The sequence below is a fragment of the Macaca mulatta genome, chromosome 9, assembly GCF_049350105.2.
Source record: "Macaca mulatta isolate MMU2019108-1 chromosome 9, T2T-MMU8v2.0, whole genome shotgun sequence".
Taxonomy (NCBI): domain Eukaryota; kingdom Metazoa; phylum Chordata; class Mammalia; order Primates; family Cercopithecidae; genus Macaca; species Macaca mulatta.
This window is the reverse complement of record NC_133414.1, coordinates 129,223,685-129,236,528: the sequence shown is the minus strand read 5'-3', so window position 1 is coordinate 129,236,528 and position 12,844 is coordinate 129,223,685. Positions and strand designations below refer to the sequence as shown.

Below are 12,844 nucleotides of genomic sequence, written 5' to 3'. Positions count from 1 at the left end.
GTAAATGAGATAATGCTGGTCAGTAAGTCCTTAATAAGTACAAGCTGTTCATTACTGTTTTACAGTATTGAATCAGTATGAAGCCAATCAAGCTTTGCCATGGAGTACCTGGACCAATCAGTTACCTTGGTTGACTGTTAGTTCCTTCTTGGTATATCTGGTTCTATTTAACACAATGCAGTCGGGTTCTATGGCTCCATAAGAGATGCTCAGATAAAGACACTAATAGCAAATATTTATTGACAGTGTTCACTGTGCGTCAAGCACTGTTTTAAGCACTTTTGTTACATAACAACACTACAGTATCAAAGCTAACCTTATTTTGCAGATAGACTAATGAGGCACAGGGAAGGAAACTGACCTGCTAAAGTCACATGCCTAACAGGTAAGGGACCTGGGGTATAGATCTATGAATCAGGCATCCTGAGTAACTCCAAAACCCATGTTTGTATGATTTGTTGAATAAGTGAGCCTATAGAATTAATGGGGTTCCTTTTAACTCTAAAATTGTATGATGTTTCCAAGTGCAAAATGTATACATAATTGATGAAATAGTTTCTTGGTACAAAATGCTAAGTTGAGAAATGGAGGCCAATGGGATTGTTTGCTTGAAGTGTAGACAGAATAATTCAAAATTTAGCTGTGTACACATTGGCTAATACTCTAGCTATAATTGGTAAGAAATATATGGATATATGGCTGCATTTTCCACTTTGGATAGTCAACATTGGTTCTTATTTCAAGTGCTTCCCCAATGCCCTGACTATTTTCGGTGAAATGGGAATAATAGCAATTAAATGAGATTGAATTCATCACCACTGGAAACTTTGATTGGAGATGAAAGTCTCTGTATAAATGCTAGCTATTCTTCCTTTTAATTAATTATTGTTGTCAAGTACCCTGATTCATTGTTACAGAAACTTAATTTCCGGTTGTATCATCTCTTCTGATGCAGTCCTTAAAATGTTGTCTCAGACATTAAGTTATGTTGTCCCCAACCTGCTCATAATCTAGAATGATCTCAGATTTTTTCTGCCTGTGTGTTGTCCCTTCCTACTTCTTTCTGAAATAAAAAGTGAAGATGGAAAAGGAAAGCACTCTGTGCCACCTCGATCCTGCTTTCTGTGACTGGAAGCAAGTAGGCAGGGTCAGGGAATATGAAAACCATCCCCAACACTCAGATTGTGATTTAGTTTATTTTGATGGCATCATTTCACCCAACCCCAGACAGTGCATCTTGTTCAGGTTTCAAGAAGCCTGGGTGGAGGTGGGAATGTAACTTTGAGTCAGGAGACCAGGATTGTAGCACAGAGGCCCCCACTAACTAGTTGTCTAATCCTTAACAAGTTGCTTTGTCTTTGTGGGCTCATTTTTCTCATCTGTCAAGTCAAATGAAGGTTATGGAATAGATGATCTCTAAAAATCCTTCCAGTGCTACAGTTCTATTCTGGGTCTGTCTGCACCTGCAGACAGTGATGCGGGGGCAGGAAGGGCACTGAGGAGGGCGGCAAATTTAGTCAAGAGAATAAAACACTTTCACCTGGAGCAGCCTTGTGTCCTTGTGTGTGTTGTGCAGTACAGGCTTGTCTCAGATTATCCAAATAATTGACTGAGTTCTCTTCTTTCTTTGCCAGTGAGAACACAGCTTTAGTTTTTTTCTGGGACTAGCAGCTGCTTTTCTGAAATTTCCATCCCAGGGCTTCCGTCCTCCACTGTGTCCTCTCAGAAACCTGTCATGGTTTTTCTGGATGGATGCCCACAGAATTTTAATCCAGACACACACACATACACACACACACACACACACACACACACACACACACACACACACACACACACAAAGAAAGAAAGAAAAAAGAAACAAAAAAGAAAGGAAGGAAGGAAGAAAGGAAGTAGAAAAAAAAGAAAAAAGTACCATGTATAACAAAAAGCAAAACCAGGTTACAAGTTGACTTTCTTTTTTAATTTGGTTACTTCATTTGTGCTGCCAACCTGAAGCCATGACTAACCTAAAGCCAGTGAGTTTTCTTAATTACTGGGTTTGTCTATGACGATGCAAAGATGAGGCCTATATCCTTCAGGGGCTACCTGGGTCCTGGCACCTCCAGACTCCTGGTAAATGTCTGCCTAATTCAATTAGTTGTTTTTCCAGAATACCCCATTTTCTCCTCCTCCTCCCCTCCCCTCCCCGTCCTCCTTCCCCGCCCCCCTCCTCCTCTTCTTCTTCTCCTTCTTCTTTTCTTCTTTTTCAGACAGAGCCTTGCTCTGTCACTCAGGCTGGAGTGCAGTGGCGTGATCTTAGCTCACTGCAACCTCCACCTTCAAGGTTCAAGCGATTCTCCTGCCTCAGGCTCCCGAGTAGCTGGGATTACAGGTGTGACCCACCATGCTTGGCTAATTTTTACATTTTTAGTAGAGACGGGGGTTTTGCCATGTTGACCAGGCTGGTCTCGAATTCCTAACGATCCACCTGCGTCGGCCTCCCAAAGTCCTGGGATTATAGGCATGAGCCACTGTGCCCAGCCAGAATATCCCATTTTATGCCTTTTCTCAATAAGTATTTGCATGTCCATTAAGGAAGGAGGGATGGAAGTCCCTGCCCTCAGGAAGCTTAGTGGAGTCACCGAAGTTTAAAAGGTGAAATTATCTAATTTAATTTGTGAAAGATCCTTTGGCAAGCCAGGTAGAAATGCAAATTCCTGGACACTGCTCTCAGACGATCATTCTGTAAGTTTGAAACCCAGGAAATGATTTTTTACTCATCCCCGATCAGCTAGTAGAAAAGTGATAAACTCCTAAGAAATGCTCATGGCTAGAAATAAATAGCATCATCAGAGACAATAATTTCATGATTCAATTTCTACTTAATGTTGTTTAGATACAATTCATGAAAATTGATGCCAAATAATGAGGATTCCTTGCATTAACATTAAGGTCATTGCTCTGTGTCTTTTTAATATACACGTGATCACCTGAAGATTTGGAAAACTCAAAGCAAGTATGGGTTTGGAACTAAAAATGGGGCAGAGTCTTGTGGGGTGTGGCAAAGAAGAGCATGAATAGCTTTGAAGTCAGGCATCAGTCGATTCAAGTTCTGCACATACCAGTCTGTGTGACTTGGGCAAGTTACTGAACCTCTCTCTGAGTCTCCATTCTTTCACCTATAAAGACGGAATATTACTACATCTCTGAAGGAGGAGTTCAGATTAAGTGAGTTTATGCATCTGATAAGTGACTGCTTCGTAAATAATTCCCCTGGACACGGTGGCTCACCTCTATACTCCCAGCTACTCAGAAGGCTGAGGTGGGAGGATCGCTTGAGCCTGGGAATTTGAGGTTACAGAGAGCCGTGATGGTGCCACTGCACTCCAGCCTGGGCGACAGAGCAAGAGCCTGTCTCAAAATTAAATAAGTTTAATAAACAAACAAACAGGCTGGGCTTGGTGGCTCACGCCTGTAATCCCAGCACTTTGGGAGGCCAAGGTGGGCGGTTCACGAAGTCAAGAGATCGAGACCATCCTGGCCAACATGGTGAAACCCTGTCTCCACTAAAAATACAAAAATTAGCTGGGCGTGGTGGCGCACCCCTGTAGTCCCAGCTACTAGGGAGGCTGAGGCAGGAGAATCTCTTGAACCCGGGAGGCGGAGGTTCCAGTGAGCGTCGACTGCGCCATTGCACTCCAGCCTGGCGACAACAAACAAACAGATAGTTTCCACTTACAACAAAATATGCCACAAGATGAGAGAGGGCAGAAATTTCCGAGGCCAAACTTAAAATTTGCATTTGGGATTTGGCCACAGTTTGGGCGTTCCCTGTGGCAGTGAATGCGGCTGCGGACCTCCCAGGGCCGCCATTGCCCGCAGGGAGTGTCATTTCTAAGGGCAACTGTTTGCTTCCGGACTGCCCCCGCCCCGCCCCGCCCCGCCCCTCAGCTCCCCCATCTACCTGAAAGAAAATGTAATGGGTTGGGCCATTTTTATTTTTTTAAAAACTTTCTTCCGGGTCTTTGACCGGGGGCCGCAGGTGTCCCCGTGGGTTTCCCAGGCCGCTGCGGCCTTCACCGACAGGAGGAGGCCGTAGAGAGAGGTGCGGCGGGCCGGGGACCCAGAGCCATCCGGAGGTGGTCCCATTTGGGCCAAGGCCGCGGTTTGGCACTTCCGCCGCCTGCAGGGCTCCTAAAGGGCTGAGGAAGGCCTAGAATCCTCCTGCGCACCCAATCCGGCGTAGTCGGAGGGTCCGACCCCTCCAACCCCGCCAGGGTAGGAGGCAAGGAGGGGCCGGTGTGCCGGGGGATTCGGTCGCACTCCTCCCTGCCCAAGGGGGCCCAGGAGCTCCCTTGGGCCAAGCTCTGCAGGGAAACGAAGGCCCCATCAGGAGGCACCCGAATCTCAGGCACCCGCACCCGCGACGCGGTAGTGGGAGTCAAGACCCGGCGGCTGCGCCCCCGACGGCTTAGCCGCAGGGGAGCAAAGCACTCAGTGCCTCGAGGCCAGTCTGGGTTTTTGAGCGTTGCGGGAGGTAACCGGAGAGTTCGCCGGATTTTAACACAATCCCACTCTACATCTTCAGAACAGGGTGGCCGCAAAGGCCCTTACCTCTTACCCCTCTCTGCTCCCACCCGCCCCACCGACCCGCCGGAGCAGAGCGGCCAATCAAAGGCACTTTCCCCGGGCGCCCAGTCGGCGTCGGGCTTCGAGGGCAGCTTGCGGAGCGAAGCCAGGCTGAGGGGCGATCAGCCCGCTGGGGACCCTGGAAACCCGCCGCCCGACGGAGAGTAGCTCGGGACAGTTCCACCGCTCAGCCCAATCAACTAAAGTGGAAGCCCGAGGTCGGCCTGCAGGGCCAGAGATGCCCTCCGGAGCTGGGCCAACCCTGGGTGCCCCTAAGTGGCGGGAGGGGTGGCTGGGTGGAGAGCGCGAAAGACCCCGCTCAGGGGCCCCCTCTCGGCTCAGGACGGTAGAGGGGTCCCCTAGGGTGGCGGCGGAGGCCGGGGAGGTGGCGGCGGTGCAGGCGGTGCGCGCATCGCTGCGAGCTGGAGCCCCTAGGGGCCCGCCACACACACTCGCACCCCTCCCCCTCCCGGCCTGCCCACCCGCTCGCCGCGACCCCCGCCCCCATCCCCCTCCCCTCCTCCCGCCTCCGCCCCATTCTTGGAATTGTGTGGAAAAATTCTCAGCCAAACCTCCCACCTCTCCTCTCCTCCCACCCACCCCCTTTAAAAAACCCCTTTCCTCCCCGGCCCCTGCACTCTTTGTGAATGAGGGCAGGGAACACGGCCCTTCCCCCGCCCAGGAGCCACGCCAGACCGCCGCACTCAGAGGACTGTTTGTTAATAGTCCAATTAGATAATTGCCATCTTTCACTCCTTTTGCTCCGCATTTCCCATAAAGGAATGAATGGGGAGAGCGGCGTGGAGAGGGCTTCTGCCCCGGCAAGGTGACGAGAAGGGCTGGAGCATGCTCCTTGCACAAGGCCATGCGCTTGAATTGAATCATTGTAGCCTAATCAATGCTCTTATTGGATTACTGGCTGTTGCTTTTCTCAAAGATATTGTAGCAGAGACAATGAAATAGCTAGGGGAAAACTTTTTTTTTTTTTTGAAGCAGATCTCACAGTTGAGATTTCTCGGCCGTCTCTCCCTCTCCCCCTCTCTCTCCTGCTGGACTCTGAGTACAAAGCTGCCCTTTGAATGGGCTGCCTCAGGGCTGCTGGAGGTGCAGGCATGAAAAAATCCAACTGGAACTAAATGAAGAGAGGTGGCAGTTTAAGATGGCTGTCTGCGTCGAGGTGTGTTAAGAAGGAGTTGTTTAGGGGAAAAGCTTGGCTTTTTTAGAGTGCAGGGGAGATACTTTTTGGGAAAACTTTCTCCCCCCACCTTTGTCCCCCATCCCCCACTTCCAGGCAACTGCTTTCTTCTGCTGCTGGGTGTGTAGGGTTTTTTTTTCCTCCCCCCACCCGCCCCCACCGCCCAACCCTCATTCAGCTCTATCTGGCAAGTGTGGAGAAAACCCCTCTAGCCAGTATGTGAGCAGGAGGGTCAAAGGCAAAAGGAAAGTTAATAATGCCTGCTAATGGTACTAACAATTCAGGATGAATCTTGTCAAAAGTTTTTCTGGAAGTGTGGGTCTTTGATTGTGTGTTTCCTGAAAGCAAGACCAATCATTTCCGTTTATTCACTGGCTAAACCCCTACTTGATTGGGGACAAGGACAGAAACCATCCATTACGATCTGATATATTATCCAAACAATTTAGTGTATTCATGAGGTAACCGAAACGTGGGGGCTGCGAAATTACCCGTAATCAATTGCAACAGCGAGTGTGCGTCCCCCCGGGTGTCGGACAACTACAACTCGCCGTCTCAGAAACAGGCGGGAGCCGCAGCATTTCGGAGTTGCGCTGTTCGCTACCTGATCGCCAGGCTGGGTACACTGGACGTGCTCAGAGGACGCGGGTGCTGACGAGGCGGCCTCGCCGCAGCTCCACCGGGATCCTGAACCAGACTGGCCGCCTCTTGGCGAGCGCGCCACTCTCCCGTCGCCGCTGACCCGCGCGCGGCCGCCGAAGCCTCCCCGCGGGGACATTCATTCTTGGCTCTTGCCTGTCGCCGGGCCGGGCGTACGCGCTACGTTGTCGGGGGTTTTGTCCCTTTTTTCCTTTTTTTTTTCCTTCTCCCCCCTCTTTTTTTGGCTTTTTTTTTTTTTTCCTTTCTGTTGTTGTTGTTCTTGCCTATGTTCGGGAAACCAGACAAAATGGACGTTCGGTGCCACTCGGACGCCGAGGCTGCCCGGGTCTCGAAGAACGCGCACAAGGAGAGTCGGGAGAGCAAGGGCGCAGAGGGGAACCTCCCAGCCGCCTTCCTCAAGGAGCCGCAGGGCGCCTTCTCAGCGTCGGGCGGTGCTGAGGATTGTAACAAAAGTAAATCCAATTCCGCAGCCGACCCGGATTACTGCCGCCGGATCCTGGTCCGAGGTAGGGATGGGAAGGGCTGCCGGGCGCGTTCTTTGGGGTCGACTCCGGGGCCGGAGCTGCGCTCTGCAGCCGACACAGGCCGGTGGGGAGGAGTGCCGGCTGGGACTTGGGAGAAAGTTGTTGGCCCTCCCCGCTCCGGGTCCGGCTGGAGACAAGCGCCTGGGACTCTCCGGTGCGCTCTCCAGGGGCCTCGGCCCTCCACGCCCTGAGGGGCCCCAATGACCGGGCTGCGGGGGGAGACAGGGGGCTGCGCGGGTGCGGTCGGGCATCGGACTGCGGCCTCCGACCCGGGAAAGGAGCAGAAAACTCCGGGAGGAGGTGTACGCGCTTCAAAGGCCGGATGATCTGCCGGGAGCCGGCCAGGGGACTCCAGCGCTCTGGAGGGCTGAGCGCACCCAAGGGGGAGCGCGAGCCCCGAAGAACAGCTGCCGATCGCGGGCTACGGCCCTGCCAGTTAGTGCACTGAGCCGAGGGCCCCAGCGCCGCGATCGGTGCCCAACCGCTGCCGCCGGGAGAGGCAGCTGGGCTGGGTTACGGAGCCGCGGTTGCCGCTTTGGTGCTCTGCTCTGCCGCTCTCGGATGCGCGGCGTGCGCTTAGCCCTGGCGGCGGAGGCTGCGAGGCCGGGCCCCGGCCTGGCGCCGCCCCAGCCAGCAGATCGCCGGGCCCGGCCGGCCCCGACTCAGTCCCACCTCCTTCCGCTGCGCGGACTCCGGAGGGAAGGAGACTCGAGGGTGGGGGTGGGGACGACTGGAGCACGGTCTGGTCAGTAATCCCAGAGCTGGGGCCCGCAGGAGCCAGGCGGGGCGGCAAGGGTACCCTCAGGCTACAGGGGACCCGGCCTGCGCAGCCGAGGCCCCCCCAGGCCGGAAGAAACGTCCGCCTATTTGGAATTGATTGGATTTTTTCTCTCCCCTGTCTGGAGGACTCTACAAAAAGACAAAGTGTGGTCCCTCCTTCGGTCAGCGGTATGGAGTTAGGCCCCTTGCCTTCCACACAGTGTCTTTGCTACCTGGTTGTGGTCGTGCTCCGCCCCCCGCCCCCCATCCCCATCCCAAAACTGCAAGCTTCTGGGGACTGTGTCCCCAAAGCCAGCTCGGGCCAAGGAGGTGGAGGGAGATGGGAGGGTTCTGCCGGCTGACATCTCCCCTTCCCTAGATGCCAAGGGGTCCATCCGAGAGATCATCCTGCCCAAGGGCCTGGACCTGGACCGGCCTAAGAGGACGCGCACGTCCTTCACCGCGGAGCAGCTCTATCGGCTGGAGATGGAGTTCCAGCGCTGCCAGTACGTGGTGGGCCGTGAGAGGACCGAGCTCGCCCGGCAGCTTAACCTCTCCGAGACCCAGGTACCCAGCGGCCAGGCCGCACACAGTTCTGCACCAGCCTTCCTCCCCACGACCCCTACCTAGCCTGCTCTTCACCTCCTAACCTGCTCTGGACAGAGCCACCCTTGGGAGGTGGAGGAGATGGGCAGGATGGGTAAGAAAGGCCTAAGGATTCCTTCCCCTAAATAATACATCCCTTCCCCCCACCCTTCCTGCCATCCCCAAATCTTCCAGGGCCCATGTTTTATCCACCTTAGCCTAGGCCCAAGAGGCCCCAAATCCTGTCCTTTTGGAATTTTTATTGGCCCCTGGTTTTGAGCATTTCCTTCTTGCTTCTGCTCTACAAAGAACTGTCTTTTGCCCTTGTTTGGGGTACCCCATTTTGGCTAGATTTCTAGACCCCACCCCTTGTGGGCCCTCCCAGCTGTACACAGCATCCAGGCCCATTCTGCAGGAGTGAGGCTAAGTCTAACACCCCCTGCCCCAGCACCATGGGTGATTCCTAGGAATTAGAAAGGTGTACGCCCTCCTGGAGATCTGCCTGTGCAGATCAGGCTGCCCTGACCCTTAAAGGAAGGCTTTCCCCATCCTGAGCTGGCCCCAGCCCTGAGCACCTGGGAGACCCTGTCTTCTGTACCAGTGATGTGTGAGGAATGTGATGGGAAGCAGATCTAGGACCCAGAAGCCAGTACTGCCGATTGTACTTTAGATCTTTCCCTTTACATTAAATCCGTATGATGCCCCTGGAGCTGACCATGTGGGCTCTGGGCCCAGGAGAGGACCCAAGAACTTGCCAAGTGGCATGTCACCAGCTTGGCTTAGCTAAGGCAGCCTTCTTTCTGAAGACTGACCCTTTTCCCCATGCCTAACCCTGAAGCAGGTGGAGAGCATTTTAGGTCTGGGATCTGGGCTGAAAGCTGAGGACTGACAGAACAGATAGGGGTGTTCTTTTTGAGTTTGAGATTGGTGTGGTAGCTTTTTCTATTCTCTCTGCTACTACCCCTCTTAGTTTATAAAATCTAGACAGGATAGTCTTTCCCTATTGCTGCAAAACTCTTCTGGGCCACTGCTAGGCCTGCAGAGGGGCAGAAGAATGAGAGAGGAGGTTAGTGGGGAGTGTTCAGTCCACCTTAGCCTCCTTACTTTCTCCCATGATTCCAAGTTCATGACTCAGAGTAGTGGAGAGAGAAACTAAGAGTATCACTCAGACCCTTCAATGCAGCTATCTGGTGAGAGGAGGTGCAGAAAGCTCCGTCTGCATAAAGTCTCCCGCACATATTATTCTCCTGCAGCCACTTTCCCTGCTTGCTAGCCGATGGTCACGATGGTCACGTCTGAAGCAGGAAATGGTCCTTTGTAGCCTTCACCAGGAGTAGCGCTTCTAGGACTAAATCTGAGCCCACTGGGCCAGGGGCCTGGGTCCAGAAAGCCTGGGCAATACTCGCTTCCCCCATCTCTTCCCACTTCCCTCTTCCTTCTTCCCTTTTCCTTCACCTCAGCCTAGGGCCTCACACCCTCCACCGGAAATTCCGGCTTTGGGGCCCGCACTGATTCACACATCTGTGAGCCCCAAATACCGCTGCGGGGTAGCGCAGGAGCCAGAGAAACCCTTTCCGGTCTTCCTTCGAGTTCCTGTCGTGGGCATTTTATTACTTTGTTCTGTGTAAGCGGCGCCTGCCTGGGCCTGCTTCCCTGACCCGGAAGCGCAGCCCAGTGGAGCAGCTGTGTCCCCCTCGTGGCGGCGCCAGCTCCCCCAGCAGCGCCCCAGCCCGGACCTCTCCCGCTGCTGGGTGGGGCTGCGGGTAGGGCTGGGGCTTGGGGAGAGCCCTGGAGCCGCGCGCCCCGGGAGCTCGCTTCCTTTGACGCTGGTCTTCCCTGCCCCTCTCTCCCACTTTCCCCGCACCCCGGCGCGCAGGTGAAGGTCTGGTTCCAGAACCGGCGCACCAAGCAGAAGAAGGACCAGGGCAAGGACTCGGAGCTACGCTCGGTGGTGTCGGAGACCGCGGCCACGTGCAGCGTGCTACGGCTGCTGGAGCAGGGCCGCCTGTTGTCGCCGCCCGGCCTGCCTGCGCTGCTGCCGCCTTGCGCCACGGGCGCTCTCGGCTCAGCGCTGCGCGGGCCCAGCCTGCCGGCCCTGGGCACGGGCGCCGCTGCCGGCTCGGCCGCCGCAGCCGCCGCCGCCCCGGGCCCAGCGGGCGCCGCGTCCCCGCACCCGCCGGCTGTGGGCGGTGCTCCAGGCCCCGGGCCCGCCGGGCCGGGGGGACTGCACGCGGGCGCCCCGGCCGCGGGCCACAGCCTCTTCAGCCTGCCGGTGCCCTCGCTGCTCGGCTCCGTCGCCAGCCGCCTGTCCTCCGCCCCGTTAACAATGGCTGGTTCGCTAGCTGGGAATTTGCAAGAACTCTCCGCCCGATATCTGAGCTCCTCGGCCTTCGAGCCTTACTCCCGGACCAACAATAAAGAAGGGGCCGAGAAAAAAGCGCTGGACTGATTTTAAGTGTTTCCCTGTATTTATATTTATACTATCTATTGTGGTGATATTTATGGACTCACGCGCGTTAGGTGCCCAGAGCTCCTGCGCTGGGCTCCTGGCTCCCACCAGGCCTCTGACAGCTCTCCTTTCCCACCCGGGCTCTGCTACCAATTTTATCTCATTCGGGCTATTTTTTTTTCTACCTTTCCTCCGAGATTCCTCCCCAACCCCCAACTTCCTTCTGAATCCAGGAGCGATCCAAAGAATTGGGAAAAATGCCCGAGTTAGTCAACCTGATGCCCTGACCCCGTGCCCAGCCCAGGAGGGAAAAGACTGGTTCTAAGTCTAAAGCACAGGGCGTTTGCTCTAGATACGCGGCTGCTGCCGCTGCCGACTATTCCTAGGAATATTTGAAAGAGGAAAACTGCGCGCAGACCCCAGGGGCTTCCAGGTTTCTGTAGACCAAAAAGGGGGGACGTTCCTTCCTCTTGCCAGAGAAACCAGGGCTTGTGGGAGCCCCTGGGCCCCGCTTTGCGGACCTCTCGGGATAGTCGATACACAACACAGCTTCCTGGCGGGACAAATCCTGCGGTTTTTCCCCCCTTTAGGGCAACTCCAATCACAACCACCCCGGACCCCAGGAAACAGTAACAAACGTCCTGGTAGGCAACGACACTAATAAATTTGATCTAATCAGCAATAAAAGCAATTGCTACGTAAAACCAGATGAAGTGGAACCAGTTTTTAAATACTCGTAATGATGAAGTTTGGAAGGTGTAAGAAAATTCAGGATAGAGAATGCCCCACAGGGCAATGCAAAATTAAGGTTCTGGGTATTGTAACCTTAAACAGGAATTTAACGGGGGAAAAGCAAAGGAAAAGCCAACGCCGCTAATCAAAGAAAACTCAGAATCTTTTCTCCGAGGCTGTTCGGGGCGGTGGCCGACAGCTTCTCCCTCCTCCAGGAAAGAGCAAAGCGGCTGCCGGCGGTAGTCTGGGCGCCGGCGCTTCACCCTACGGCCTCCCAGGCGCGTAGCTTTGGGCACAATCGCTCGGCTTGGAAAACGAGTCAGCACTCATTGCCTCTTCTCCCAAACTCCCGGATTCACAAATCCTTTCCTGCACGCAGGAAACGGCTGGATTTCTGAGCAGTTCTTTGCGGAAGGGGAGACAGGGACGCCGCTGGGCGGTCGGGCCTCCTCTAGCAGTAGTCTCAGAGTCCAGACAGCGTCTTGTGTGATTGATAGGAAAGACACTCCCCTCACCTCCCCAGTCTTAGGGTTTCAGTGGTCCCAAATCAGAACACGAACCGCGACACCCTCTTTCCTTACCCTGCGCAGCAGCGATCGTCCCTACAGCCACGGCCACCCACATTTTAACCAAATTCACAGACCCAGACTGCGAGGTGCCGCAGTATCTAGAATGTATTCGTCCATCTGAAGCAAGCGAAAGGCATTTTTTAAAATAGTAATTTTATTGTAAATTATTTACGTCGGAAACTCCCCCCTCTTTTTCATCTTTTTTTTTTCTAGGCAAATAGTGAAGAAAATAATGAACGATTCAAACGCGGGTAGGTGTCACTGAATCCAGGCTACTAACTTTGTTCTGAATGTTTTGGATATTTGGATGTTTTGTATTTATGTGGTGAGAGTGAAATATATATATCTATGATGATAAATGAGGTGTATTTTTGTCTTGTATTTGAAGGATAAAAAAACAAAAGAAGAAAAGGAAGAAAGAGCCAGCAAATGATGAGTCTCGGCGTGGGGACTCCGGGGGCAGAGGGTGGCAGCCCCTATAGTGCGGGGCCCTGCAACTGGTACCGTGAGCGCCTGGGATGAGGTTTGGGCGGATTTCGGGTTTCCAGAGAGGCAGACGCCTGGCTACGACGATTTGTTCCACTTCCTTGAGTGTTTCGCTCTCGATTTCTCTGTCTGTACCTCTGAGGTCGGCCCCTCAGACCCTCCTTCTTCATTTCCCACTGCGTAATTCTTTATTTAGGAACTTATCTCCGGACACTATAAAGTCCCTGCCTCCTAATGCTACGTTTCTAGAGTCTTCCAGCTGCATCTTCATGCC

General features: G+C 53.8%; 1 protein-coding gene across 2 annotated transcripts; it reads left to right on the top strand.

The window, feature by feature from the left end:
- Positions 1-5,592: 5,592 nt before the first annotated feature.
- On the top strand, positions 5,593-12,566 carry VAX1 (ventral anterior homeobox 1). 2 transcript variants are annotated; one of them, XM_015148279.3, is made up of 4 exons: positions 5,593-6,972; positions 8,129-8,316; positions 12,298-12,335; positions 12,473-12,566. In XM_015148279.3, exons 1-4 carry the CDS (start codon positions 6,732-6,734, stop codon positions 12,564-12,566), a joined length of 561 nt encoding a protein of 186 aa, XP_015003765.1. In that variant the 5' UTR covers positions 5,593-6,731. The 2 variants fall into 2 exon arrangements, with proteins under 2 accessions (XP_015003765.1, XP_001095268.1); XM_001095268.5 differs by lacking the exons at positions 12,298-12,335; positions 12,473-12,566 and adding an exon at positions 10,211-11,490.
- The last annotated feature ends 278 nt before the right edge of the window (positions 12,567-12,844 follow it).

What these genes read in the sequence shown, in the direction of transcription:
- VAX1 (XM_001095268.5), top strand. Translation starts at nt 6,732, where the DNA reads ATGTTCGGGAAACCAGACAAAATGGACGTTCGGTGCCACTCGGACGCC. An exon ending in CCGCCGGATCCTGGTCCGAG is followed by an intron (nt 6,973 to 8,128) that starts GTAGGGATGGGA and finishes CCCCTTCCCTAG; the next exon opens with ATGCCAAGGGGTCCATCCGA. An exon ending in TTAACCTCTCCGAGACCCAG is followed by an intron (nt 8,317 to 10,210) that starts GTACCCAGCGGC and finishes CCCGGCGCGCAG; the next exon opens with GTGAAGGTCTGGTTCCAGAA.